Source organism: Sycon ciliatum, chromosome 9 (genome assembly GCF_964019385.1).
Source record: "Sycon ciliatum chromosome 9, ocSycCili1.1, whole genome shotgun sequence".
Lineage (NCBI taxonomy): Eukaryota > Metazoa > Porifera > Calcarea > Leucosolenida > Sycettidae > Sycon > Sycon ciliatum.
This window is the reverse complement of record NC_088651.1, coordinates 1,581,820-1,606,054: the sequence shown is the minus strand read 5'-3', so window position 1 is coordinate 1,606,054 and position 24,235 is coordinate 1,581,820. Positions and strand designations below refer to the sequence as shown.

Here is a 24,235-nt window from a genome sequence, read left to right as displayed (position 1 = left end):
TCATCTATGTGCCATGCGCTACTTGATGTACCAGCCTGCTATGCCGGCTACCGCCAGCCATGCATCGACCAGGCGCCAGGCGCGAACTGATGGTGGTGGTGGTGAGAAGGAGAGCTCTGTGCCAGAACTTTGCAGCCTAGAGAGCGTGTGTGGGCGGGCGTGTGTTTACCGCCATATTGCCAGGTGTGTCTTTACCACCATATTTATCAACCATAGGTACTTATTTACAGACTTTAACGGTAGTTAAGTGCAGCGTGTGTGCAGGGGGGGGGGGAGGACGTGGGTGTTTAGATGTTCGATAGCCTATTGAGCCATGTTTTCGAAATATCCTCTGAATTTCTTCTCGTCTCCTGGAATGACCCACTCGCCCAGGTGCAAGGAGTGAAGACAGGGGCATTGGAAGGTGGTGTTTTAGGGTGGCGCATTCACCTATGAAGTAGGACTGACTTGCATATGGGGTTGCGGTGGCTCCACTGCAAAATTTCGAAATTTTGAGCCCAATTCGGTGCATCTTGTTCCTATTTGATTCACGGTGTATCAGAGACAAGGAGTGGTACGGTCAATACCATAGTGACCGTAGCCTATCCAACGCTGCTGGAAGACATACAAGTGTCTTGTTGGTAGGTGTTTTAGGGGGTGGGAGAGTTGGGAGGGGGGGGGGGGGGGTGAGCATGTGACAGTCAATGGGAATTGTCTTGATGAAACTAAAGTTTGGGTATTTCGAGGAAACCCGACATGACCCTGACCAGCTTGGAGGAGAGGCACCTGGAGAAGTAGGTATTGTAGCCACCACTGCAGAAAGTCTCCGAGGTGTACGACCTACATTTACACTGCACTAACACTACGCTTTTCATGTGTGTGTGCGTGTGCTTGTGTGAATGTGCTTGTGTGCGCAACTGCGCATGCTTGAATGTGTGTGTGTGTGTGTGTGCGTGTGCGTGTGCATGTGTGTGTGCGTGTTTGCGCGTGTGCGTGTGTGTGTGTTTGTGTGCGTGTTTGTGTGCGTGTTTGCGTGTGTGTGTGTGTGTGTGTGTGTGTGTGCGTGTTTGTGTGCGTGTTTGCGTGTGTGTGTGTGTGTGTGTGTGTGTGTGTATGTGTGTAATATTGCCCGTGTGCTTTTTCCATGTGTGTGTACAGATCTGATGACTCGGCTACAGTTCACGTCCAACAGCAGCACAGCCAGTATGGTGATACTGTTGAACGGAGAGCAGGACATCACTAGTGACGTGTACGGCCTGGCTGTAGCGGACGGGATGGGAATACCGGACATGTTTGCAGTAAGGCACAGGGTGTCTGGGTGGCAGGGGATGGGCAGGGGTGCAAGGGTGGGGAGGGGACGCAAGGGAGTGGGGAGGGGGTGCAGGAGGATGACTGTGTTTGGGTGCAAGGGGTTGGGGAGGGGCGGGTGCATGGGGGGAGGGGACGGGAGGGGGTGCAAGGGGTGGGGAGGGAGGGGGGGATGGTGCAGAAGGATGACTGTTGCTGACTCTATTGCACTGCTGCGTTCTGGGTTGTACTAGTATCACGTTGTACTAGTGCAGGGTCAAATACACTTTAAAAGCGTTATAGATTTGTCTTGTGACCAGATGAGACCACTCGATGCTTGCAGACACCAGCACAAACATTTCACCAGCCACACTCCACAACAGCTGCCTTATCTGATCATTAGAAATATCTGCAACAACTATTGATTGACGGATTTGATGAAGATGGCAACAAGAAATTAAGTGCATTTTGCAAGCGCATGTTGCTGTGGTGTGAAAAGCGGTCTTCGCTTTCCGTTGGTCATGTCCGACTGTGTTTCCGTCGTCCACTTGTCAATATTGTCGAAATGTAAACTTTTTTTAGTTGAAATGTTTCGAATGTGAATACCTCATCAACGGTCTAAGTGTGGATATGGCATGGGGCTGGGAGCAACAATGAAGACCTCCGCTAACAATATGACATTGTGCTTCTAACATTCTTGTACATCTGTGTGTACTGTTGGTTTGCACAGCCGGATGACACTGTCACCCTGATGCGTACTGACACAAACAGTGTCACGTGTACATTCTCAAATCAAGCTGCATTCCTAGTCAGCGTGGGGGAAGCAGGTGGTGTGGTGACTATGACTGTATCACCCAGATGTGAGTACCCGAGTAACGGTACAGTGGAAGTCGTCTTTTATAGACTGGTGCTGCTGCTGGTGGTGGTGCTGCTGCTGGTGGTATTGCTGAAACTGAATAAAAAAATGTTATGGCTTTACTTTAATTCTTCTCTTCAGTACCGGAGGAATTCCAGGGAGAGACTACAGGATTGATGGGTGTTTTCAATGGTGACTCTGAGGATGACTTCCTCAATCGACAAGGTGAAACGCTGCCATCCAGTGCTTCCGAGCAAGACATCTTCTCCTCATTTGGTCAAACGTGTAAGTTCTTACACCGTCATCTTGTTTGGCAACTGCTCTTGCTTGGTCAAGGTTTCTCAACCTTGGTCATGTAGCCCTTTTTCGCTCTGTGCGTGTGCGTTTGCCTCTCTCTCTCTTCCTCTCTCTCCCACGCTCGCTTCCTCTTCCTCAGTCTCTCCTTCTCTCTATCTCTCTATCAATCTTTCCTTCTCTCTCACGGCCTCTCTTCTTCACCCTTTCCAGCTCTCTCTATTTCTCTCTATATATACATTTCACACATTTTGTATCACACACTCTCTCTCAATGTGCAACAGTGTTTTGCAGTGCTCGCTAAGTAGCATATTGACAAGAAATATAATGTGTGTCCTGCCCGCTTTTTCTGAATGCACTGTTTTTTCTATTTCTATATGTACCTGTGTAACCTTGGTCACGTGTTCACCACACTACAGGGCAGATTCTGGGCAGTGAGACTCTCTTCACGTACCCACCAGGGTTGGGCCCCGATGACTTTGCCTTCCCGAACTTCGTACCGGTGTTCTCCGACAACCTGACTATCAGCGACGAGGCGAGAGCCGCCTGCGGTGGCAACACGGCGTGTCTGTTTGATGCCGCGGCCACTGGGAACGTCATGGTAGGAATGCAGTCAAGGGACACCGACGACATGCTCAACACACAGCTCTCTATTTCACGTAAGTCAGGTTCATTCTTGAAGCCCCAACTCTTCCAACTGTTGTGTTCTGCTCCTGCTTCTCTCTCCTTCTTGGAGCCCCTACTCTTGCCATTATTGTGTTGTCCTGCTACTTCTCTCCGCTCTTCTTACAAGTGGGTTGGGTCTTCAGTAAAAATATGTCCGAAAGTTTCACAGTTGGACTATTCCTCTGTCCTCATAGTGCTTGATACTCTGAGTTCAGGAATACAGTGATACCTGTCCAAGACGACCGCTCAAGGGACCGTCAAAACATGTCTCTGTTACCAGGTGGTCTCCTTATCCAGGGTCATTTGACTGTAAATAGCATGCCTTGGGTCCAGGTTTCAGTGGTCCCTTAGGACAGGTGGTCGCCTTATCCGAGTGGTCGCCTTGAAAGATTTTACTATATTTTCCAAATTCAGCTGATATAATGATACAACGATACAACGATACAATGATACAATGATACAATGATACAATGATGCAATGATACAATGATACAATGATACAATGATACAATGATACAATGATACAATGATACATTGATACAATGATACAATGATACATTGATACAATGATACAATGATACAATGATACAATGATACATTGATACAATGATACAATGATACAATGATACAATGATACATTGAGAAGATGCCCAGCAAGGGAGAGCTAGTACTGAGGACACAGTGACCAGATGTCCTGTAAAGGTTCATAATGGTGCACTTGTATTTTTGTATAGCCAAAAACAAAACAACAGAAAGGAAGGGAAGAAGGTTTTGGCGGGGGGAAGGGGGGGAGCAACGGAAAGTGATATCACCCTCATACAGTTCATGCAATAATTATCGTATTGTGCGAGTGTGGTGTATTGACTACACTCCCCCCCCCCACACACACACACAATTTCTTATTCATGGGTGTTGTGTTTGTTTGTGCATGTGTGTCTGTTTGTGTGTATGTCTGCCTGTCTGCCTGTCTGTCTGTCTGTCTGTCTGTCTCTCTGTCTGCATGTGTATGCATAATAATTATTATATATCCGTTTTCCCAGTGAACATTGCCCCGTTGATAGAGGGTGCAGAACAGATTGACGCTGTTCTTGGCCAGCTAGTGATGTACACAGTGACTATCACCGATGTTGATCAGGTTGTACTGGTTGTGGAGGCAGCAAACAACACCGTACTGCCAAACGACTTCAATCTAACACTTGTTGGACGAGGTGAGCTGAACACAGATCATTACACAGTCGGCCTTGCTAATACTGTAAATCTATTATAATTCGTGAGCATATAATATTCGTAAACTGAGAAAAAGAGCACTCCGTAGTCATGTACGTACATGCATACAGTACTGTGACAAATTTCAATAAGCATTTTATTTTCGTAAGAGGCCGGAGCCTTACGACAGTAAAAACGACTAAGAAATATAATCGATTTACAGCAGCAACTTTCGATCGAGTATGAGCAAAGATTTAGTGTTGTTGTTGTTTGCTGGATGCCGTTAATCTTCAGGTTGAATGAATGCAATCAATTAGTCACTTGGTCTGGATATGGTGCTGTTTGAAATCGCCTATATTCGCAGTAATCCGTGGCCAACAAGAGAAGAAAAATTGAGATACAGTAAAGCTCCCCACTGAGATCCGGGCAGGTTGGAACCGAGCATTGCCCATGACTAGGTTTTACCCGTAACTCGAAACATACATACTTACCGAATACAAGTAAACATTTTTTATGCCAATCAATAGGCCTTTTCGTTTAGATGCCAGTTTTTGTGACTCTAGATGAGTACGAAAGGTGCCTGTAAGACGGACATGCCCGGATTAGGGATGTCCGGACCTGGGTAGTTTAACTGGACTGTGGTTGTAGCTTGGGTTGTTAGGCCTGAACCTGTACCCGGGTTTGTTTGATATCAAGTTGTGTTGCATGTGATACTAGTACTCTATGTGTGTGTGCCTATACCTACACACAGAGGGTAACATGATCACCTACTGCTCTGGGTGATAATGGGTGTGTACTGGACAGTATGGAGTTCTCATGAGCATGATGCTACTGGTTGTGTTGCGTGTGATACTCTGTGCCTATACCTACACACAGAGGGCAACATCACCACCTACAACTTGTTCTGGACGCCCAGCGCGGCAGACACCATGGTTAGCCTGGAGTTTACAGCCACTGACGACAACAACGTCAACAGCACTTTTCAGCCGGCTATCGTGCTGTGCCCGTGCGAGAACATGCAGCCGTGCTTCCCGCAGCAAACGGGCCAGGACGGAGGACTGGCTCAGTTCACACTCCTCGAGTGCAACTGCAACGAGTGTACGTATTCACCTAACACAATACCCAATGCTGTAGGCAGTGAGCTGTTTCGGCCATAAAGGACTCATCAGTACAGAGGCGAGCTTTTTAAGTAAGGTCATGGTGCAAAGGTTACATCACGGACATTAAGTTAAACCATAAACTTGCTAGGTCAAAAGATACAATGATCATAACTGAGGAACAACGCTTCCTCTCGGAGATTGTTGAGACGACAGCTGGGAGGTTTGTTTTCGATGGCATGCTACAGTTTCGTCAACTAATGGACATTTGTCCGAGTTATGGCAGTTATGAAATGACTTCACTCTGTCTTTCTGTCTCTGTCACTCTCGCTCTCTCTCTCTCTCTCTCTCTCTCTCTCTCTTTCTCTCTCTCTCTATCTATCTATCTCTCTCTCTATCTCTCTCTCTCTCTTGCTCTCTCTCTCCCCCCCCCCTCTCTCTCTCTCCCCCCCCCCCCTCTCTCTCTCTCTCTCTCTCTCTCTCTCTCTCTCTCTCTCTCTCTCTCTCTCTCTCTCTCTCTCTCTCCCCTCTCTACTGTATGATACGCCTGTCATGTTGTTCTGTGCAGCATACACTGGTGATCGATGTGAGGAGGACCGTGACGGTTGTGTACAGGGCGCGGGCTGCTTCCAGGGAGTCATCTGTACAGATGTGCCTGCCCCGGGCAGTGGGGCTATCTGCAGGGACTGTCCCAGCGGTACCACTGGTGATGGAGTCATGTGCATGGGTAAGTGAGGCATTGGCATGCTTGCAGTGTGTGTGTGTGTGTGTGTGTGTGCGTGCGTGCGTGCGTGCGTGCGTGTGTGTGTGTGTGCGTGCGTGCGTGCGTGCGTGTGTGTGTGTGTGTGTGTGTGCGTGTGTGTCTTATGTTCTGCTCATTCTCCAAGCCATCCACAGACATCATCTAACCCTTTGGTGCCTGACTTAATTTTAGATTTTTCGTAGTTTTGGCTCAATTTTTTGGAAAGCCTAGATCTCCGCAACCGTTTAGATGATGTAGCGACAAAAGTATGTATTCTGAATGGCAAGACACAGCAAGATCCGATTTTTGAATTTTCAAGTCTGAAAAATCTACAATAGGGTCAGGGTACTGCGCTGGTCCAAGGACATCTTGGTCGCCAACACAACTCAGCACGCCGAATCCACTACCTCGTCCACGGCCTCCGCCACAGCCTCCGCCACACGCGCCACGCACGCCACAATCAGCTGTTCGATCAGCTGGCTGAGCTCGACCAGCGCCGCGAGCAATTCCTCCGCGCAGCGCGAGCGGAGCACGTCCACGAACTGGCTGCGCTTGCCCTCGCCCTACAGCTTCTTGAAGCTCATCGTCGGAAATTTTGTCCTCATCTGAAGAGCTGCCGTTCTCAAGAATTTCACCGAAAACCAAATCATCGTTGAGTCGGTCTTCCTCAACTGATGACGGCAGGTTTCCGTCAGAGAAAAGAGCGTCATATTATTCACCATCGTCGTCTTCTGATTCTTCTTCTACAGGGGCATCATCGGCCTCCAGCTCTTCAAACAACTCAAGCGCTCCTGCAGCATCCATGACAGAGGTCAGCTGTAGTAGCCATGAACTGTACTAGTCGAAAACGAAGCGAAACAGCAACGTTTTGTTCATGTTGCGGGACGCGTGCGTAGGCTGCCACGCTCGATTGACTTCCGCTAATCTGCGCGATCGTCATTGATCACGACTCGACTTTTTCAAATGCAACCCCCCTACTTTCTCTATTGCTATCTGCAGGACAGCTACTGAAGGGTCTCTGTACAAAAATCAGGCACCTGCGATGTACGAGACTGGCTCTGTGCTCGATTTTAGTATGCACTGTCAGCATAGGTCGAAATCGACCTACCGGCACCTAAGGGCTAATCAAGTAGCAGACAAGCAGCTCCAGTGCTTGTCACTTGAAGTAGCATCATTCACCACTGCTGTCATTCACACATTTCAAATTCATGCCGTGATGCAATCTTTCACAACTGCTGTCATCTACACTTTTGCTCTGCTCATTCTTGTAGATATTGCGGAATGTATGACAATGCCATGTGATGGAAACGCCATGTGTACGGAGACTTTCGGATCCTTTAACTGCACATGTCTGATTGGGTATACTGGAAATGGGATGTCCTGTTCCGGTAAGTGATGTGATGTGGTGTGTGTGTGTGTGTGTGTTTGTGTTTGTGTGTGTGTGTGCGTGCATGTGTGTGTGCGTGTGGATGTGTGCATGTCTGTGTGTGCGCATGTGCGTGTGTGTGTGTGTGTATATGTGTGTCTGTGTGTGTCTGTGTGCATGTCTGTGTGTGTATGTGTGCATGTGTGTGTGTGTGCGTGTGTGTGTGTGTGTGTGTGTGTGTGTGTGTGCGCGCGTGTGTGTGGGGGGGGTGTATGTGTGGGTGTGTGTGTGGGTGTGGGTGTGTGTATGTGTGCAAGTCTGTGTGTGCACGTATGTGTGGGTGGGTGGGTGGGTGTGTGCATGTTTGTGTGTGCGCATGCATGTGTGTGTGACTATCCAACTGTCCCGACCTTGAGTCTTGGGGTGCACACTCCAACAGCATTCCAACTTTTCCGACTTGGTCCTTTTCTTTACTAGAAGTTAATCCTTGGCTCACCATCCGAGTGCAACTAAACTTGTTCTTTTTGCTCCTGCGTCCCGGGCAACGGAATGGCTGTGAATGGCTGTGAATGGCTTTGAATGGCTGTGAATGGCTGTGAATGGCTGTGAATGGCTGTGATTGGCTGTGACTGTTAAACACTATTCTGTACTGGACTGTGTGCAGATATTGACGAGTGCACTACCGACACAGACGACTGTTCACCCATGGCTATGTGCGCTAATGTGGCCGGCTCTTTCTCATGTAACTGCAACGACGGGTTTGAAGGTTCTGGACAAATCTGTGATGGTACGTCACGTGTTTGTTTTTGTTTTGTGGCGAGGGGTGAATTCCCCGAAACACTGTGTATTGAGCAGGGAGTGTTGCTTTCTTGCAGGTTTGCCGAGTGGAAGGTTCGATGGACTTCTCGTGCGCTCTGGATGGCAGTCGTGAGTCATTCAAGTGAGAATTCAAGTTGGCAGGAAAAGCGCGAGCTCACATGTAGGGAGCAGCAACACACAATTCCCCACGTATCGCCAAGGTTGCATCAACCTCTTCTTCACTTTCTTTTGTTTTGTTTTTCCAAAGAACACTCTTTCCATGATGGACGACTAGAAGCTCCGTCTAAGAGCCCATATCAAGCAGATATCGAGTGCAGGGATCTGAGAAGCTCAGCCGACCTCGAAGGTCTGGTGTCGTAGCTCGCCAGATGCATCTTGGGGTGGATGTGCCGGGATGGGGTGCGGGAAACAGAGGAGACTGGGAAAGGTAATGAGAGGAGAGTACAATGGTAGTGTTATTGTCACTCCCATGCCAAAACTAATTATATTCATCACACAGAGAGCGGAGTCCTCTGTTTTAATAGAGTGCTCAATGCAGAAGCAGAGCAGTAACACACGAGTCACAGAGTACCACACGTCTGGTGATCAGTTGTCTGAAGATTGCCATCTGGCAAGAAACTATTAACACTTTAAGAGCCGCCCCATACTTGAATGCGTCGTAAACGACGCATTCAAATGCAAAACTTCAAAAGATCGTAACTCAGTCCAATCTCGCTCAAATCCAGTGATCGAAATATCCAGGGCAAAGAGAAAACTCTCACCTGTCGGGAGTCCGCGAAGCACTGCGAGCAACGGTTCCCGAGATAAATCACTCGTAAGTTGAGCCGCGATCGCGGCAATTTCAAAAGCACGCAGTGCGACTTTCGTATTGAGAATTTTGAGACTTTTCGTCACGCTGGTTTACTCGAATTTGCACGGGTTTCACTGTTGACATTGTCAAGAGTACACAGCGAAAAAATTGGAACTCCACGATCGAGTAAAATGAAATGTCTGGAGCGGGACGCAATTGAACGCATTTGGGGCATTTTTCGTACTGTCGCTGCGATCTAGCGCTGGATAGACGGTGTGCTGGCTATCATGATTGACCTCATTCTCTTCCTCTCGCGGAGACCTTTCCAGGAAGCCCTAGATTGTGAGGATTGAGTGAGTAGAACTGCAGCTATGATCCAAGGAACATGAAAAAATGCAGAATTTTGAAATTTTCCTGTGGCTCTTAAAGGGTTAAAGCAGATGCGTGGTACTCTGTGACTCGTGTTTTCATCACGTGTGCATGTATGGTGCAGAGCACATGAAAAGTGTGCCAAGGGTCAAATTTCAAGGACAAAACCGTTTGATGGTACGTCGTGTGTTAACGATGATACTTTTATTGTCATCCCATGCTGTGCATTTATTACACGTATATTGCAGAGCAGAAGAAAAGCGTGTTTAGGGTCACATTTTATGATCTCAAGTAATCATAGCCTCAGACTTTCGTTTAATTTTTTTTAAACATGGAAATCCGTCAACAAAATTTAATGATGCTGTGATGGTTGGGTTTTGGGTTTTGCAATGTCTTTAGCCACAAGTAATGGCAAGTTCAAACTTCATATGCGCTTTTGTCCGTTTCACTCAGGTGCAGCTAAACCCCCTTTTCATGTGCACTGCATCATATTGCTTCCCCAGACTGCATAATGCTGAGGCAAGTCTAGCCAAACATAGCAAGGGCAAACACGTCAAGACAGAAGACAAGTGAATTACCGTCATAGTCAGCAATCTTGGGGTGGTTCAGTCCTGCGTCAAATTGCCGTCATAGACGGCAATCCTCCTCCATCCCAAGGCATAGCTGCATGGATATGACTTCATTTAATAGTAGAACATGTTGACAAATCATCCGCGATTGAAGACTTACTTTCCCCACTTTTTTCCTCCCCCTTCGCTACCTCGTTATTGGGAAGAAATTCCCGTTTGGATTTTGCGAAGTAAACGAAGTAAAAAAACCTTTTATTTCTGAAAATTCCGCCCTGAAGGTTATGACGTGAATATGTATTTCAGTACAAACACATGCTCAATGTAACATGATAATTTCCTCCAAGATGGAGAGCACATTAGTGGAAGGAAAACGCTGCAGTGGAGATGGGGGGAGTAAAGGAAACATTTCACATAGATTACTGAACAATTTTGCTCTCTTAGAACGGTTGCGACTTCGGTGGTATTAGTCATGAATTTGGCAGTCAAGTGTCAAGTTCGGCAAAAAGCGTGTGTTCCTTGTTGGAACAACCAACTTTAATCTTGCTCTCCGTCATCATTTTTTCTCTGTGTTATTTCCTGCAGATATTGATGAGTGCGTTGTTGGCGGACATCTCTGTGATGCTGCTGGAATCTGTCTAAACACGGTCGGAGGATCCATGTGTGACGGATGCATTCCCGGATTTGTTGGCAATGGAAACGCCGGCAACTGTTCAGGTAAGCCGGACAAGAATTTTCATTTAAAAAAAATGTGTAAGTTCTGAGCAGCCGGTCTGGACCACATTTTTTCACACAATTCCAAAAGTGCCGAGAATGCAGGATTTTGCACCCAAATTTCAAAATTGTCACGGGGAGACCCCCGGAACCCCTCCCCCCGCCGGACCACCTCCAACGGGGGTGCTACACACCTGCTGATGTGTTGCGTTCTCAAAGTGCGCCGTGGCCATCTTGTGTGCTGCGGTCCTTCCTCCGTCACCATCATCTTGTCAAACCTAACATCCTTAGTTTGTTCTCATCCTAAGTGCGGTCGCCTTCCCCTTTCTTTCGTTATTTTCGTACAGTTCCGCTCCCTGAATTGGAAAAATATCCAAATTTCGTAAAAGCAAAATATCTTCAAAATTCCTTTCTGCTTTGTGCAAAAGATGTGTGTCTCCGCCAAAAACATCGGCATAACGTTATATGACCACAATAATAGAAAAGCTGACAGGAGGATCTCCTTTCTAAATAAATTGACATGGGTATGTGAGAAAATCGAAAGAAAAAATAGGGTCTGTCCGGGATTTGAACCCGGGACCTCTCGCATCCTAAGCGAGAATCATACCCCTAGACCAACAGACCGACTACAACCAATTCAGTGGAATCAGCATCCATGACACATTCTTTCAGTTTAAGAGAGAGGTAGGCAAAGTAGAATGAAGTTGAAGACTCTACTGCAGCTGTACTGATGGTTGATTCACATGGTGGTACATACACACCTGGCGATATGGTGGTACATACACACACCTGGCAATATGGCTTAGAGAGTTGAGGGAGTATGTGTGGGCAGGAGTGTATTTACCGCCATATTGCCAGGTGTGCATTTACCACCATATGAGTCAACCATAGGTAGGCAAAGTATAGGTCAATTGTTCAGGAAACTAAGACATAGCCAGCAATCGCATGTCATCACGTACATTCAAAATCAACATAATTTTTCGAATCGACCTTTTTTCAGGATCACTTTTCAACGAGGACGAAGCAAAGTCGGCCGAACGAAGCCTAGAGGAAGAAAATCACCCTCTCCACTTCACCATCACGATACTGACATAGATACGAGATGAAACAACTAAAAAATCCACAAGAAAACTGTACGGCCATCATCGCGCTGACTTAGGTCTGACTTTGGTCTGAGAATTTCTATCACGATCAAAAATGTACGAGGAGCACTCAAAAATAAGCAACAGACGTACCTCTATCGCTCTCTACTCCTTTTTCAAGGCACAAAAGTCGACTCTCCACTTTCAAACCAGGAACCAGACATACCAGTGGTCCTTTTCAGCTGCTCCACGAGCGCAGGAAATGTTCACCAAGGGGCGCAGAGCAGCATCCATTCCAGAAAAAGAGCTAAAATACGAGTGAGACTGCATGCCTGAGTACATGAGTACATATATGAGTACATGCAGAAAATAGTCAATTTCAGCGTTTCTGCTCCAAACAGCAACTAGCTTCGACTAGAAACAAAGATTACACCAAAGGATCAAACAACAACCATTTTCTGCAGTTTTTTTGCAGATGGCTTCCTTGTGCAGGGCCCAGCACGCCAAAAATCACACCTCGGAGGAGTACAAAAATTACAACTCTCAGATGTCCTCGATTGCTGGCCATGAAAAAAAGCATAGTTCACTGCCAGGAAACACAGTTTAATGGTGTTTTAGGGACAGGACCATGGACCACTCTAGCCTATTTGGTTCCCATCCCCTTCGATAGCTCAGTTGGTAGAGCGGAAGACTGTAGTGTGCGCATCACTGGGATGTGTAGTCATCTTTAGGTCGCTGGTTCGAATCCGGCTCGAAGGATTTTTTTATTTTTTCTTGACAACTTTAATTTAGTGTGGCAAAAAAGTCTGTCAAGTGTTTCAGTTTTTTTTCAAGAGATCCCAGAAAATGAAGCAGTGGGGAACGTTCAGGTTTCCTCTTCACCGAAATGGATATGGAAGTAAAAAACTGTCACATTTGGCATGACGAGATGATGTGCTCATTGCCGAGCGTATGGCGAGAGACAACAGTTGTGTTTTACATGTACGAATCAGCAGCTGCGTACTTCAAAATATTCACGATTCGTGTCAGCTCTAGCCAAGTTTTCCGCATCCGTAGGAACGCCACCACCCTTCAAGGATCAAGGCGCAGATGCAGCTCCTAAAGCGGTGGGAGGTGAGTAGATCAGCTCACCAGCAAAGTGGGCAAAGACCGAAAATCCCATTCACTGCATCCATGCTGCGTACTCACAGTGAAATTTATTGGCTGGAACACATTGCAATCGGCAGACATACTTCAGAATTCCCAACGTGTTGGAAAAGGTCACAACCGTCGAATCTCGTCACAAGAAAAACTTGGCCATGGAGCACATCAAATATGCCCGCTGCAGAATATAGGTATGGTCGCATTGTGTAAATCAGCATTCTCTGATCAAGAGAATACAAATCAAGTATGCATGCATTCAGGCGACAAAAAGAGGGAAAATCAAGAAAAAATGGGTCTGTCCGGGATTTGAACCCGGGACCTCTCGCACCCTAAGCGAGAATCATACCCCTAGACCAACAGACCAAATACAATACAGGCGATATCGGTTGTATGTGTGTGCATGTGTATTCACACGCTTGTTTGTCTATGTACTTGTGTGTGTGTGTGTGTGTGTGTGTGCACCTTGTCCTCACCCACTTACTGAGGTGTGGTGAGCCCATAAGTGAGATCATTTTCAAGTCCACCCAGCGTTTTGGGGATTTCAGGGGTGTCGGCCGTTGGGCGGTTCAATAACCAATTGAGTCATCTTTCCAAGATTCCTTTTGAGTCTCTCTCCCCTCTCCCGGGGGGACTCGCGTGACCAGTTTTGGCAGTGAGCAACAAGTACAAGTAGTACAAGTGTGTGTGTGTGTGTGTGTGTGTGTGTGTGTGTGTGTGTGTGTGTGTGTGTGTGTGTGAGCGTGTGTGCGCGTATGTGTGTGTGTGTGTATGCGTGCGTGTGTGTGCATGCTTGTTTGTGTACGTGTGTGTATGTGCACATGTGCAGACGAGGAGCAATGCGTGACCGGTACTCACACGTGCAGTGAGCTTGCGATGTGTTCGGATTCGTTTGGATCTTTCGAATGCCAGTGCTTGGCTGGATTCAACGGGGATGGCATGAACTGCCAAGGTAAGAGCAGTGCCTTCTATTTACTTATTTTTTGGTTCACAATCACGTGGCACTAGCCAATGAAAAAGTGATGTGGGCGATAGCCAGCCATGGCGGTAATAGAGGGGAGTACAAACGGTGAGACCTTTCTCCATTGTTCTCTGCTTCTTGTCATGCTGCTTGTGCTTTCAGGTCAAATTTGTATCTTGTTGATGCAAGTACAAATTTGCCTGGTGATTAAACATTATGTACTCTAACTCTTCCTTTTGATTCCTGTAGGATCTCTAAACTTGAACGGCTTCAACAACACGTTTAGAACGGAGTTCATGGAGAACCAGCCTGTGCCCACAATCCTGTCACTTCAACACGCCGCAGCCCTGGTTGGACAGTCGGCCGCTTGTCAAGTTTCTATCACATTGGCCGCGTGAGTAGAGCATGGGAAATGACTCCCCCATCCACCCTTCCAGGAAACTCCCCTGATAGGTATCCATGTTCTTATGGAGAATCGTTTTAAAAGGATTGCAATAAACAGAACCAGCTGAAACATCATTTCACGAAGTTTTTATTGAGATGTCACGAACAAATTCTAGAGAAAATGGTGATGGACAAAGAAATAAAACCTTCACGAAATCACGCTTCAGCTGGTTCTGTTTATTGCAATCCTTAGAAACTGTTGTCACCTCGCCGCTTTTTCAACTATAGAGAATCCTTCAAATAGAGTCTGAATGTATGAATGAATGAATGAATGAATGAATGAATGAATGAATGAATGGGTGAACTGGAGCAAGAAGACCAATCTTCCAAAAGTCACAACAAAATTGTGGCATGAATAATTATGTTTGTCAGCTTCTCCTGGTCTCCTCCCCCTCTCCCTAACAAATGGACCAGCTATACCCCTGAAGCGACTTGCTCGTTTTTGTGTGTGTGTGTGTGTCATCCACATCAATCAACTGCGTGGTGTAGACCAGGCTAAAAATTAATGGCGGGCAATTCGTCAGCCTTGCAAGCTGTTGAATGGTGCAATCCCAGCACAAGTTACTATGTCTAATATAGCTTGTGTTCGCTGTCATCGCTTCGGCGATGGTTCGTCATGCGCATGAGTAGGAGTAGGAGTTAGGAGATACTGGGGACCAACCTCTTACTGCCGATTGGTGTGCAAACGCTCATCTTAAGCTGGGAGCAGGTTTCAAAAATTCTGAATTCCTAAAATCACCCCTTTTATATCTCTCTTCTTTCTCTCAACCGTAGTTTGTCAGGTGACCTGGATGATCCCACACAGGAGAAGATATTCCCAACCAAGGCAATCTCAGCGACCAACATTGATGTAAGACAGAATTTCACACGATCTACCGGATTTTTCGTGTTTCCAGTGTCCTGCCCCCAATATATCAGCAGAAAAAATGACTCAAAATACATGCTGTAACTCTCTTTAACATGTAACTTAAAAACAGTGCGTAACTGGAGCATCTTGCACGCATGAAACCATGCGCTTGCGTGTATCTTCACTGCCTTCTCCAGCAACGTGCGCAATGGAAATGCACTGAAGTGGAAATTCCCAATTTCTAATACTCAATTTTCTCTCATACTTACAGCACGTTTCAGCCCCGTAAAGTCGGGTATGCGTGCCAGTCACTTTGTCTAATGGGGTCAAAAATAAGTACTCGATGAATATTTCTGATCTGTTAATTTGGGCACGTATGAACCGAAATCGACCATTTTTCTCTATCTCTCTATCTATCTATCTATCCCTCTGTATCTCCTTCTCTCTTCGTCTTTCTATCTCTATCTCTGTCTCTCTCTCTCTCTCTCTCCGTCTCTCTCTCTCTGTGTGTGTGTGTGTCTCTCTCTGTGTCTCTCTCTGTCTCTCTCTCTGTCTCTCTCTCTCTCTCTGTCTCTCTTTCTCTCTCTCTCTCTCTCTCACTCTCTCTCTCTCTCACTCTCTCTCTCTCTCTCTCTGTGTCTGTCTGTCACTCTCTCTCTGTCTATCTCTCTCTCTCTGTCTCCGTCTCTCTCTGTCTCTCTCTGGCTCTCTCTGTCTCTCTGGCTCTTTGTCTCTCTCTCTCTCTCTCTCTCTCTCTCTCTCTCTCTCTCTCTCTCTCTCTCTCTCTCTCTCTCTCTCTCTCTGTCTCTCTCTCTCTCTCTCTCTCTCTCTCTCTCTCTCTCTCTCTGTCTCTCTCTCTCTCTCTCTCTCTCTCTCTCTCTCTCTCTCTCTCTCTCTCTCTCTCTCTCTCTCTCTCTCTCTCTCTCTCTCTCTCTCTCGCTCTCTCCATTCTTTCTCTCTCTCTCTCTCTCTCTCTCTCTCTCTCGCTCTCTCCATTCTTTCAACAACGGATGCTGCAAGATTTTCTTCATTTTCCTCCCACTTTTTTTGCTGACAGAAAATCTTCTCCGCTCGACAGCTGATATATAATTCGACGGATGGTGGTGCAATATCCACCGAGGACTTGCTGACCATTGTGCAGAACTCTGAGTACATAGACACCGCGATGGAACCGGCTATTGCAGTGCGGCAAGTGAGTATGATTACACGATGCCCGTGTTGCACCTGTCAGATACAATACTCGTTAGTGTTCAATCAGTCAGAGTTCTCAATATCATGCGCAGACTCAACTGCTGTGCCCAAACATTCATACCGTATGTCATCGCCTTTAAAGCCATGGCCTTCTATTCAACACACCGTTGCTTTCCTAGCTATTTTCTGAGATGCCAAATGACTCACCCACTACGCCATGCCACAAAAGTCAAAGTCCACGCAGAAATTTCAATCTAAATCCACTGGTTCACCCTTCCTGCTGGGCTGTAAGTTTGTTAGTATAGTACTTATTCCTTGATTGTTACAAAACATGCTTCAAATGTCATTTCATTCACGAAGCTCATGGCTTTATAACTGAGACTGGCTATACAATCGAATATACCTTCATGGCTTTAAAGGTGTGGACATACGGTATAATTGTATTCTTTTTCAGTGATCGGTGTAGCGCAGAGACCACTTTCAGAGTGTTCTAAGGATGTTATGGAATATCAGGGGCGTGGGATTAAGGTGGTACGATCAGCCATCTGAGGTACAATTTACTTGTTAGGAGGGGTGGCTCCACTGAAAATGTTCGAAATTTAGAGTCCAAATCAGTGCTTTTGATTGATTCATGTGGTTCCTGGGGGGGGGGGGGGGGGGAGTGGTACGATCAATACCGTAGTAACCGCAGCGTGTCCAACGCGGGCGCCCCTGTGGTTACATGTCAGAGTTGGCTGAAAAACCCGGACTGAAACTTTGTGATGAAATAAATTGGCATTTGACATGTAAGTGGCCCAAGTGATCATGCATGTCAGCTGCGACTGAAGTTTGAACAACTGCATATGTGTCTGTCTGTCTGTCTATCTGTCTGTCTGTCTGGCTGGCTTTGTGTGTATGTGTGTGTGTGTGTGTGTGTGTGTGTGTGTGTGTGTGTGTGTGTGTGTGTGTGTGTGTGTGTGTGTGTGTCTGTGTGTGTCTGTGTGTCTGTGTGTGCGTGCGTATGCATGTGTGTGCATGTGCATGGTGTGTATTGTTGTTCTCGTCCAGGTTATGTGGGAGCTGCGAGAGTGCGGAACGCTTGATGTCATTGCCACAGCGACAACTTTCATCGACATTGTTCGTATCAACGACAATCCACCAGTCATTCAGTTTGACATCACAGGCGGCATTGTCTGAGCGCAAATCCCCGTAAGGTTGACTTATAACCATGACCACTCTCATCCGCACCCACACCTGCACCCGCACAATACTATTCTATTCACAGTTTGGCATTTCACTTCCACTGCCTTAGTGCGCGTTTCGCCGAGAATCCGCTTCATTTACCAATTTCCTTTGTCCTATTTCTGTCCCTTTTACACTGGTAAACTTGTCACGACGAATAACTACTTTTCATTGGGTAACTCTTCATGACAAACGACTACTTTCTTTTTCATTGGCTCACTTTTCACAACAAATGACTAATCTCCATTGGCATACCCGTTCACTCGGAATGACTCCTTGTCAGTGGCAAAATGTTCACGACAATAGACGACTCATTGACTTCTTTTCTTTGGCCAAATGTTCACGATGATAGACTCATCTTCTTTGGCAAGCGACTCATGGTTGTACTGTACCTTAGGCATACATGTATAGATCAGTACAGCCTTATTTGGGAGTGAGTGAAATGCACATTTTTCTCAAGCTCTCCTGTCCAGCTCCATGCCTGGATGTGTGTGAGTCGGTGTGCGCTGCGGTCAGTAAATCACATGACTCGAGTGACTTCCATGTAATGATTGTGTACATGCTCCTGTGCATGCTGCAGACACCTATGGGTATAAGGCCTTGACAGTGACGCTGCAGCTGAAGCCAATTGGAAACCATGGCGACAAGAGTGTCGACACTACCGGGCAGCAGCTCAATATTATACACATGCTGACAAAGCGCAGGCAAAATTACGGAGCCCGTCGGGACATTATTGCATTGCAGAAATCCATTCATTGAAAAAAGGCAGCTCCAAAAGGTTCTAAAGGGGAAGTGCATCGATTTTTCGAGTAGGGTCCATATGAAACGATTTGATATCATGTCGAATGGCATATCTCTCGCTTCCATATGATAAACCAAACTTGCTAAATCGCCAATTGTATACACACGTTGCCATAGCCACCAGCGCAGTAATGACGTATGAAAGGCTTAGCTCCACCACGGGGAAGGTCGATCACTGCAGAATTTGGTCATTTTCAATTGTCTTATTGTATTCACGATGCGAAAGAGGTGCTCTGTTCAATGCTGTTAGTGCCGTGAACTCTTTATCGGCTTTCTCCTGCATTTCCCTAGGCTGACTGTGCCTAGGAAATGGTTCCTCTATAGGAGAAGATGCTTGGTATTCGCCATCCGTCTCCTGAGACATTTTCAGCAAACTTTCAAACCTACGACACTATTTCATTTGTCAATCTCCACCAGGGAGTAGTACAATTGTACTACTCCCTGGTCTCCACCACCCGTCGTCTCACCTGGCTTCAGAAGATGTTACGAGAGATAGGAGAGTCACCAGGAAGCATCACATCCATCTTCAGGAAGTGAAATGAGCAAGCGGCATGATCCTTGGTTGGGGGAAATGCTGAACGTCTGATTTTCCCAACCAAGATATCAGCATTTTGTTCGTCACTATTTTCGCTTGTCTGCTGATGTCCCCGCACTCCAGCTTTCTCCTGCCGGTGTCACGTTCCAGTACACAACCGAGAGGACTACTTACAAACAGTTAAAGGGGAAGTATACCCTAAAATCAAATTTTCACCAGTTGTAGTCTTCGGGGTGCTGAGTCGAATGGTCTTGGTCCGAGGAAGCTGCGACGCTCCCTTCCTACTTGAATCCCAATCGAACTCGCGCACTTCCACCGAAACTGGGTGACTGCGCCCTACGAGATGGGGATTTGTATGCAAAATCTCACTAAAAGCGCCATTTCGTTCTTATAAAAGCACGGATGACCGCGAGTGGCCCATATGTTGTAGTCTTTTGGACGCTGAGTCGACTGGTTTTGGTCCGAAAAGGCTGCGATGCAGCGTTCCTCCTTTATTCCCAATCGAACATGGTTGAAGAAGCGGTCACGTGGTCCTGGTTGCCCAAATCACCTGGTCACCGCGCCAGCAGGCGACAACTTTCACACCAAGGTTCAACTCGAGTGACAGGACTGCACCCAAAAAAGGTCAAACAGGCTAGTAAGTTGTACCCTGCAGGCACGGTGACCAGGTGACTGGTGTACGCAGGAGCACGTGACCGCTTGCTCAACCATGTTCGATTGGGAATAAAGGAGGAACGCTGCATCGCAGCCTTTTCGGACCAAAACCAGTCGACTCAGCGTCCAAAAGACTACAACATATGGGCCAATCGCGGTCATCCGTGCTTTTATAAGAACGAAAATGGCGCTTTTAGTGACATTTTGCATACAAATCCCCATCTAGTAGGGCGCAGTCACCCAGTTTCGGTGGAAGTGCGCGAGTTCGATTGGGATTCAAGTAGGAAGGGAGCGTCTCAGCTTCCTCGGACCAAGACCATTCGACTCAGCACCCCGAAGACTACAACTGGTGAAAATTTGATTTTAGGGTATACTTCCCCTTTAACTGCACTAACGGCATTGAACACAGCCCTTCTTTTATTTCACGAACACAATAAACCGAAATGACCATAATTAATTCTGCAGTGATCGACCTTCTCTGTGCATGTGGTGGAGCTAAGCCTTTCATACGTCATCACTGCGCTAGTCGCTATGGCAACGTGAGCGGCGATTTGGGAAGTAATTATTAGTTTGGCTTTATCGTATGGAAGCGAGAGATATTCCATTCGAACCGATATCAAAGTGTCTTTCTTCTGGACCCTATTCGAAAAATCGATGCACTCCCCCTCTTTAAAGGGGAAGTTAAGGCAAAAATCAAAATTTCACCAGTTGGTTGGTTGGTTGGTTTTTATTTCACTTCGCACATTCAAACGGGATGACGACCCAATAAAATGACGGCGAAGGCTTAGCCTAGAAGTGGCTATGGAAGAACATAGTAAAAGCTATGGAAGCACATAGTAAGAGAATAGGATACTAATAACTGCGGGTAAACGGGGGGAGAGAGAGAATACGATGTATCTGTGATACTACGTGCGGGTTACTGAACTGCACGGGGAGGGAGAGCAGAGCAATCAGCAGCAACTCGAACTACTCCCTACAGGCGTATGGTACACATGCATGCTTAAACTCAGGTAGCCGGGTAATTGTGCGGACCTCACCAGGGAGAGCGTTCCACAGCAGAGCACCAGCAACAGAAAATCTCCGCTGACCGCGGCGGCTACGGTTTGCCTGGCTTAGTAGGCCATTTGACTGCTGATGGCGGGTAGGGGTGCCTTGTGCCGGGGTCAGAAGCTGGGCGAGCACAGGGCTGGTGCGGGCGTTGATACACCGCCAGATGGTGATCAATATTTTCTGCCTGTAGAGCTCGCTGACACGGTACAGGGAGTGAGCAGTGAGCAGCGGCTGCATGGCTGTCCGGGGCGGGTTGCCATCGATACAGCGGATGGCTCTGTTTTGCGTGGTTTGCAGTCGTTTGTAGTCTTCGGGGTGCTGAGTCGAATGGTCGTGGTCCGAGGAAGCTGAGACGCTCCCTTCCTACTTGAATCCCAATCGAACTCGCGCACTTCCACCGAAACTGGGTGACTGCGCCCTACTAGATGGGGATTTGTATGTAAAATGTCACTAAAAGCGCCATTTCGTTCTTATAAAAGCACGGATGACCGCGATTGGCCCATATGTTGTATTCTTTTGGACGCTGAGTCGACTGGTTTTGGTCTGAAAACGCTGCGATGCAGCGTTCGGCCCTTATTCCCAATCGAACATGCTTGAACAAGTGGTCACGTGCTCCTGCGTACACCAGTCACCTGGTCACCGTGCCTGCAGGGTACAACTTACTAATACCGTATTATCTCTAATATAAGCACGGTCCTTTATTTTTTCAATGTACCTCCGCCCCGTGCTATTAATGGAGACGTTCCTTTATTGGAGACTGTTCCATTATTATTTCAACCTCATTTCAGAGGCATGTTGCCATGCCAAATTCATGTATGACACACGCATTTCAGGGTTTTTTTCGCCGGTACAGATAATGAATTTTCACAGTGTTCTTATAATGGAGACTGAGCACTTTATTTTTTGAATGTCGCCCCAAGGTGTTCTATTATTGGAGACGTGCTATTATTGGAGACTGTGCTTATATTAGAGATAATACGGTACTAGCTTGTTTGACCTTTGTTGGGTGCAGTCCTGTCACTCGAGTTGAACCTTGGTGTGAAAGTTGTCGCCTGCTGGCGCTGTGACCAGGTGACTTGGACACGCAGGAGCACGTGACCGCTTTTTCAACCATGTTCGATTGGGAATAAAGGAGGAACGCTGCATCGCAACTCTCTCGGACCAAAACCAGTCGACTCAGCGTCCAAAAGACTACAACATATGGGCCAATCGCGGTCATCCGTGCTTTTATAAGAACGAAATGGCGCTTCTAGTGACATTTTACATACAAACCCCCATCTAGTAGGGCGCAGTCACCCAGTTTCGGTGGAAGTGCACGAGTTCGATTGGGATTCAAGTAGGAAGGGAGCGTCTCAGCTTCCTCGGACCACGACCATTCGACTCAGCACCCCGAAGACTACAACTGGTGAAATTTTAATTTTTGCCTTAACTTCCCCTTTAATAGGCAGGAGACCGAAGTGATCCAACCAAGTATCGACCCATCTCACGCCTGCCGAGTGCCTCCAAGCTACGAGTACTGGAGCGAATTGTATATGACCACCTCGGCCAATATATTAGGACCCCTCGTTAGCCTTTTCCCAAAGATGCCAAAATATTTCGCAACTTATGCTTTTGGCAACCATGCCAAAACAAGTGAAAGTTGCTGAAATCGCATCAATATTTTCAGAAAAAGCTCAAAAGTTACAAATATCGCAACTCATATTGAGCCAGTTCTTGTGCATGATGATGCCAAAAACAACCAATAATGAAGCGGAAATGGAAAACCCTGGCGCAGCACAACTACCTGAGTAAAGTCGTGCGTACTTTGAAGTACATATGAATGCATTATGTTTACAGCGTGAAACATGTTTAGGGAAATTAACAGACTTGGAATGAGTCATTGCCCTTTTTTGTTGAACCTTTGCATAGCATTCATGACATAGCGGCATGCTCTGATCTGTGCTGTGACATGAGAAGTACACCCATCATGATGATAATATTATTATGATGCAATGTTCCCGCACTTCTTGTTGAAGCGGAGCATCACGGATACTTCAATGGTCTCCTCCAAGGCGTTTCTATGCTAACAGTTGCCGCAAAGTTGCGAAGTAGTTTGCAAAAATGAAGAAAGTTGCGATTTCTTCCAAAACAACAAAAAGTTGCGAAAAGAGTGGCGAGCATCTTTGGGAAAGGGCTACCCCTCGTGCTACTCCACTCATTCCCAATGAACACTTTGCGCATCGTCAATCCCACTCGTGTGAAGACACACTGGATGTTTGCATTGACAGTTGGCAACATTCTCTAGACGATGACAATGTTGTAGCGGTGGCGATGTTGGACTTCAGTAAAGCTTTTGACTGTGTTCAGCATGGCAAACTTCTTCTCGAGCTCCATGCTTGTGGTATAGGTGGTAAAGTCCTAGCCTGGCTCTGCAGCTACCTGTCCAGCCGTCAACAGCAAGTAATAGTTGTATGTCGCCGCAACCCCCCAGGAGAACAGTGTCCTGCTAACCGTGGTGTCCCTCAGGGATAATATGTACTTGGTCCACTTCTGTTCACCCTGTACACACGCTCTCTTCCAACATGCTTGGCTTTCTCCACCAGCCAACTCTATGCCGATGATACAAATGTCTATGTTGCAGACAAGAAAGACTGCCGATGCAGCAACTGAAAAGCTTGAGACAGACTTACACTCAGTCAGCGAGTTTCTGCATTCCAGAAAACTTCAATTAACCATAAAACCCGGGAAAGACTCAGTTTCTTGTGCTGCGAATCGCGGAGGAAGCCCACAGTGCAGCATCCCGTCAGCCGCGATTCTGTGACTCTGTGCTGTTCAACACTCATCTTGTGCTAAGTATCTTGGCATCATTATTGATGAGCACTTGACATTCCGAGTGAGGGTAACATGGATGCAGGTAACGAGTGCAGCTAACGAGGTTCGCCCCCCCCCCCCCCCCCCCCCTGTCGGGCATTGGTTGTGAGAGTTACCACCTCACCCACGCCGTTAGGCGCTGCATCTGCCACCCTGGTATTACAGGCATGGATTGGTGGTGGCCTGGCACGAGCGAAACTTTCTAAGCTGGTTGTGTTTCTCAATACAATTGTATAGCCGGTTGTAACGCGGACGTGGGAACTTTACGTTTTCTTAAACTTGACATCCCCCACCCCAGCAAGTCGATCGATGCACTCCGGAAGAAGGTCAGTGCAAAGGTGTAGATCTCCGCATCTCCCCCCCCCCCCCCCCCGCCGCACCATAGGCCATGTTGACCAATGCAGCCAGGCGCATATTTTATCTCTCTTTTGTCCAGTCTACACTGGAATATGCTAGGAATGCTTATGTGTACAGTCTGCGACAACATGAATAATATTATTATGATTCTCGCACCCGCATCTCTCGCCCTTCGTTGCGTACTGCATTTGGCTACCGGCCCGCCGCAGTTGTTCTGTGTACTTTGTCCCGAAATAACCTAACACCTATCACAATCCGTTTCTGTATATTCTTGTATTCAGATGCCTTCATTCTTCTGCCAATGCACATCTATGCCTCTAATTCTGAGGCACGTAGCCGCACCTCGGCACA

General features: G+C 47.0%; 2 protein-coding genes and 3 non-coding genes across 5 annotated transcripts in view; 3 read left to right on the top strand and 2 right to left on the bottom strand.

Moving 5' to 3' along the window:
- LOC135825023 (mucin-like protein) overlaps positions 1 to 18,096 on the top strand; it is a 31,056-nt gene extending 12,960 nt beyond the window's left edge. The window contains exons 7-21 of the mRNA XM_065337759.1: positions 1,138 to 1,277; positions 1,997 to 2,126; positions 2,264 to 2,407; positions 2,836 to 3,075; positions 4,123 to 4,290; positions 5,165 to 5,386; positions 5,954 to 6,112; positions 7,399 to 7,515; positions 8,158 to 8,280; positions 10,623 to 10,754; positions 13,803 to 13,925; positions 14,184 to 14,328; positions 15,153 to 15,228; positions 16,283 to 16,417; positions 17,464 to 18,096. Of these exons, the coding sequence (XP_065193831.1) occupies positions 1,138 to 1,277; positions 1,997 to 2,126; positions 2,264 to 2,407; positions 2,836 to 3,075; positions 4,123 to 4,290; positions 5,165 to 5,386; positions 5,954 to 6,112; positions 7,399 to 7,515; positions 8,158 to 8,280; positions 10,623 to 10,754; positions 13,803 to 13,925; positions 14,184 to 14,328; positions 15,153 to 15,228; positions 16,283 to 16,417; positions 17,464 to 17,592 (2,183 nt within the window). The 3' untranslated portion in view covers positions 17,593 to 18,096. The remainder of the gene's footprint in view (positions 1 to 1,137; positions 1,278 to 1,996; positions 2,127 to 2,263; positions 2,408 to 2,835; positions 3,076 to 4,122; positions 4,291 to 5,164; positions 5,387 to 5,953; positions 6,113 to 7,398; positions 7,516 to 8,157; positions 8,281 to 10,622; positions 10,755 to 13,802; positions 13,926 to 14,183; positions 14,329 to 15,152; positions 15,229 to 16,282; positions 16,418 to 17,463) is intronic.
- LOC135824597 (uncharacterized) overlaps positions 1 to 24,235 on the top strand; it is a 130,956-nt gene that overhangs the window by 35,091 nt on the left and 71,630 nt on the right. The gene's annotated exons all lie outside the window — the stretch shown is intronic.
- On the bottom strand, positions 11,304 to 11,375 carry Trnap-agg (transfer RNA proline (anticodon AGG)). The gene has a single exon. It is a non-coding gene; the product is annotated as a tRNA-Pro (tRNA).
- Trnay-gua (transfer RNA tyrosine (anticodon GUA)) lies at positions 12,494 to 12,592 on the top strand. The gene is made up of 2 exons: positions 12,494 to 12,530; positions 12,557 to 12,592. It is a non-coding gene; the product is annotated as a tRNA-Tyr (tRNA).
- Trnap-agg (transfer RNA proline (anticodon AGG)) lies at positions 13,268 to 13,339 on the bottom strand. Its single transcript has one exon. It is a non-coding gene; the product is annotated as a tRNA-Pro (tRNA).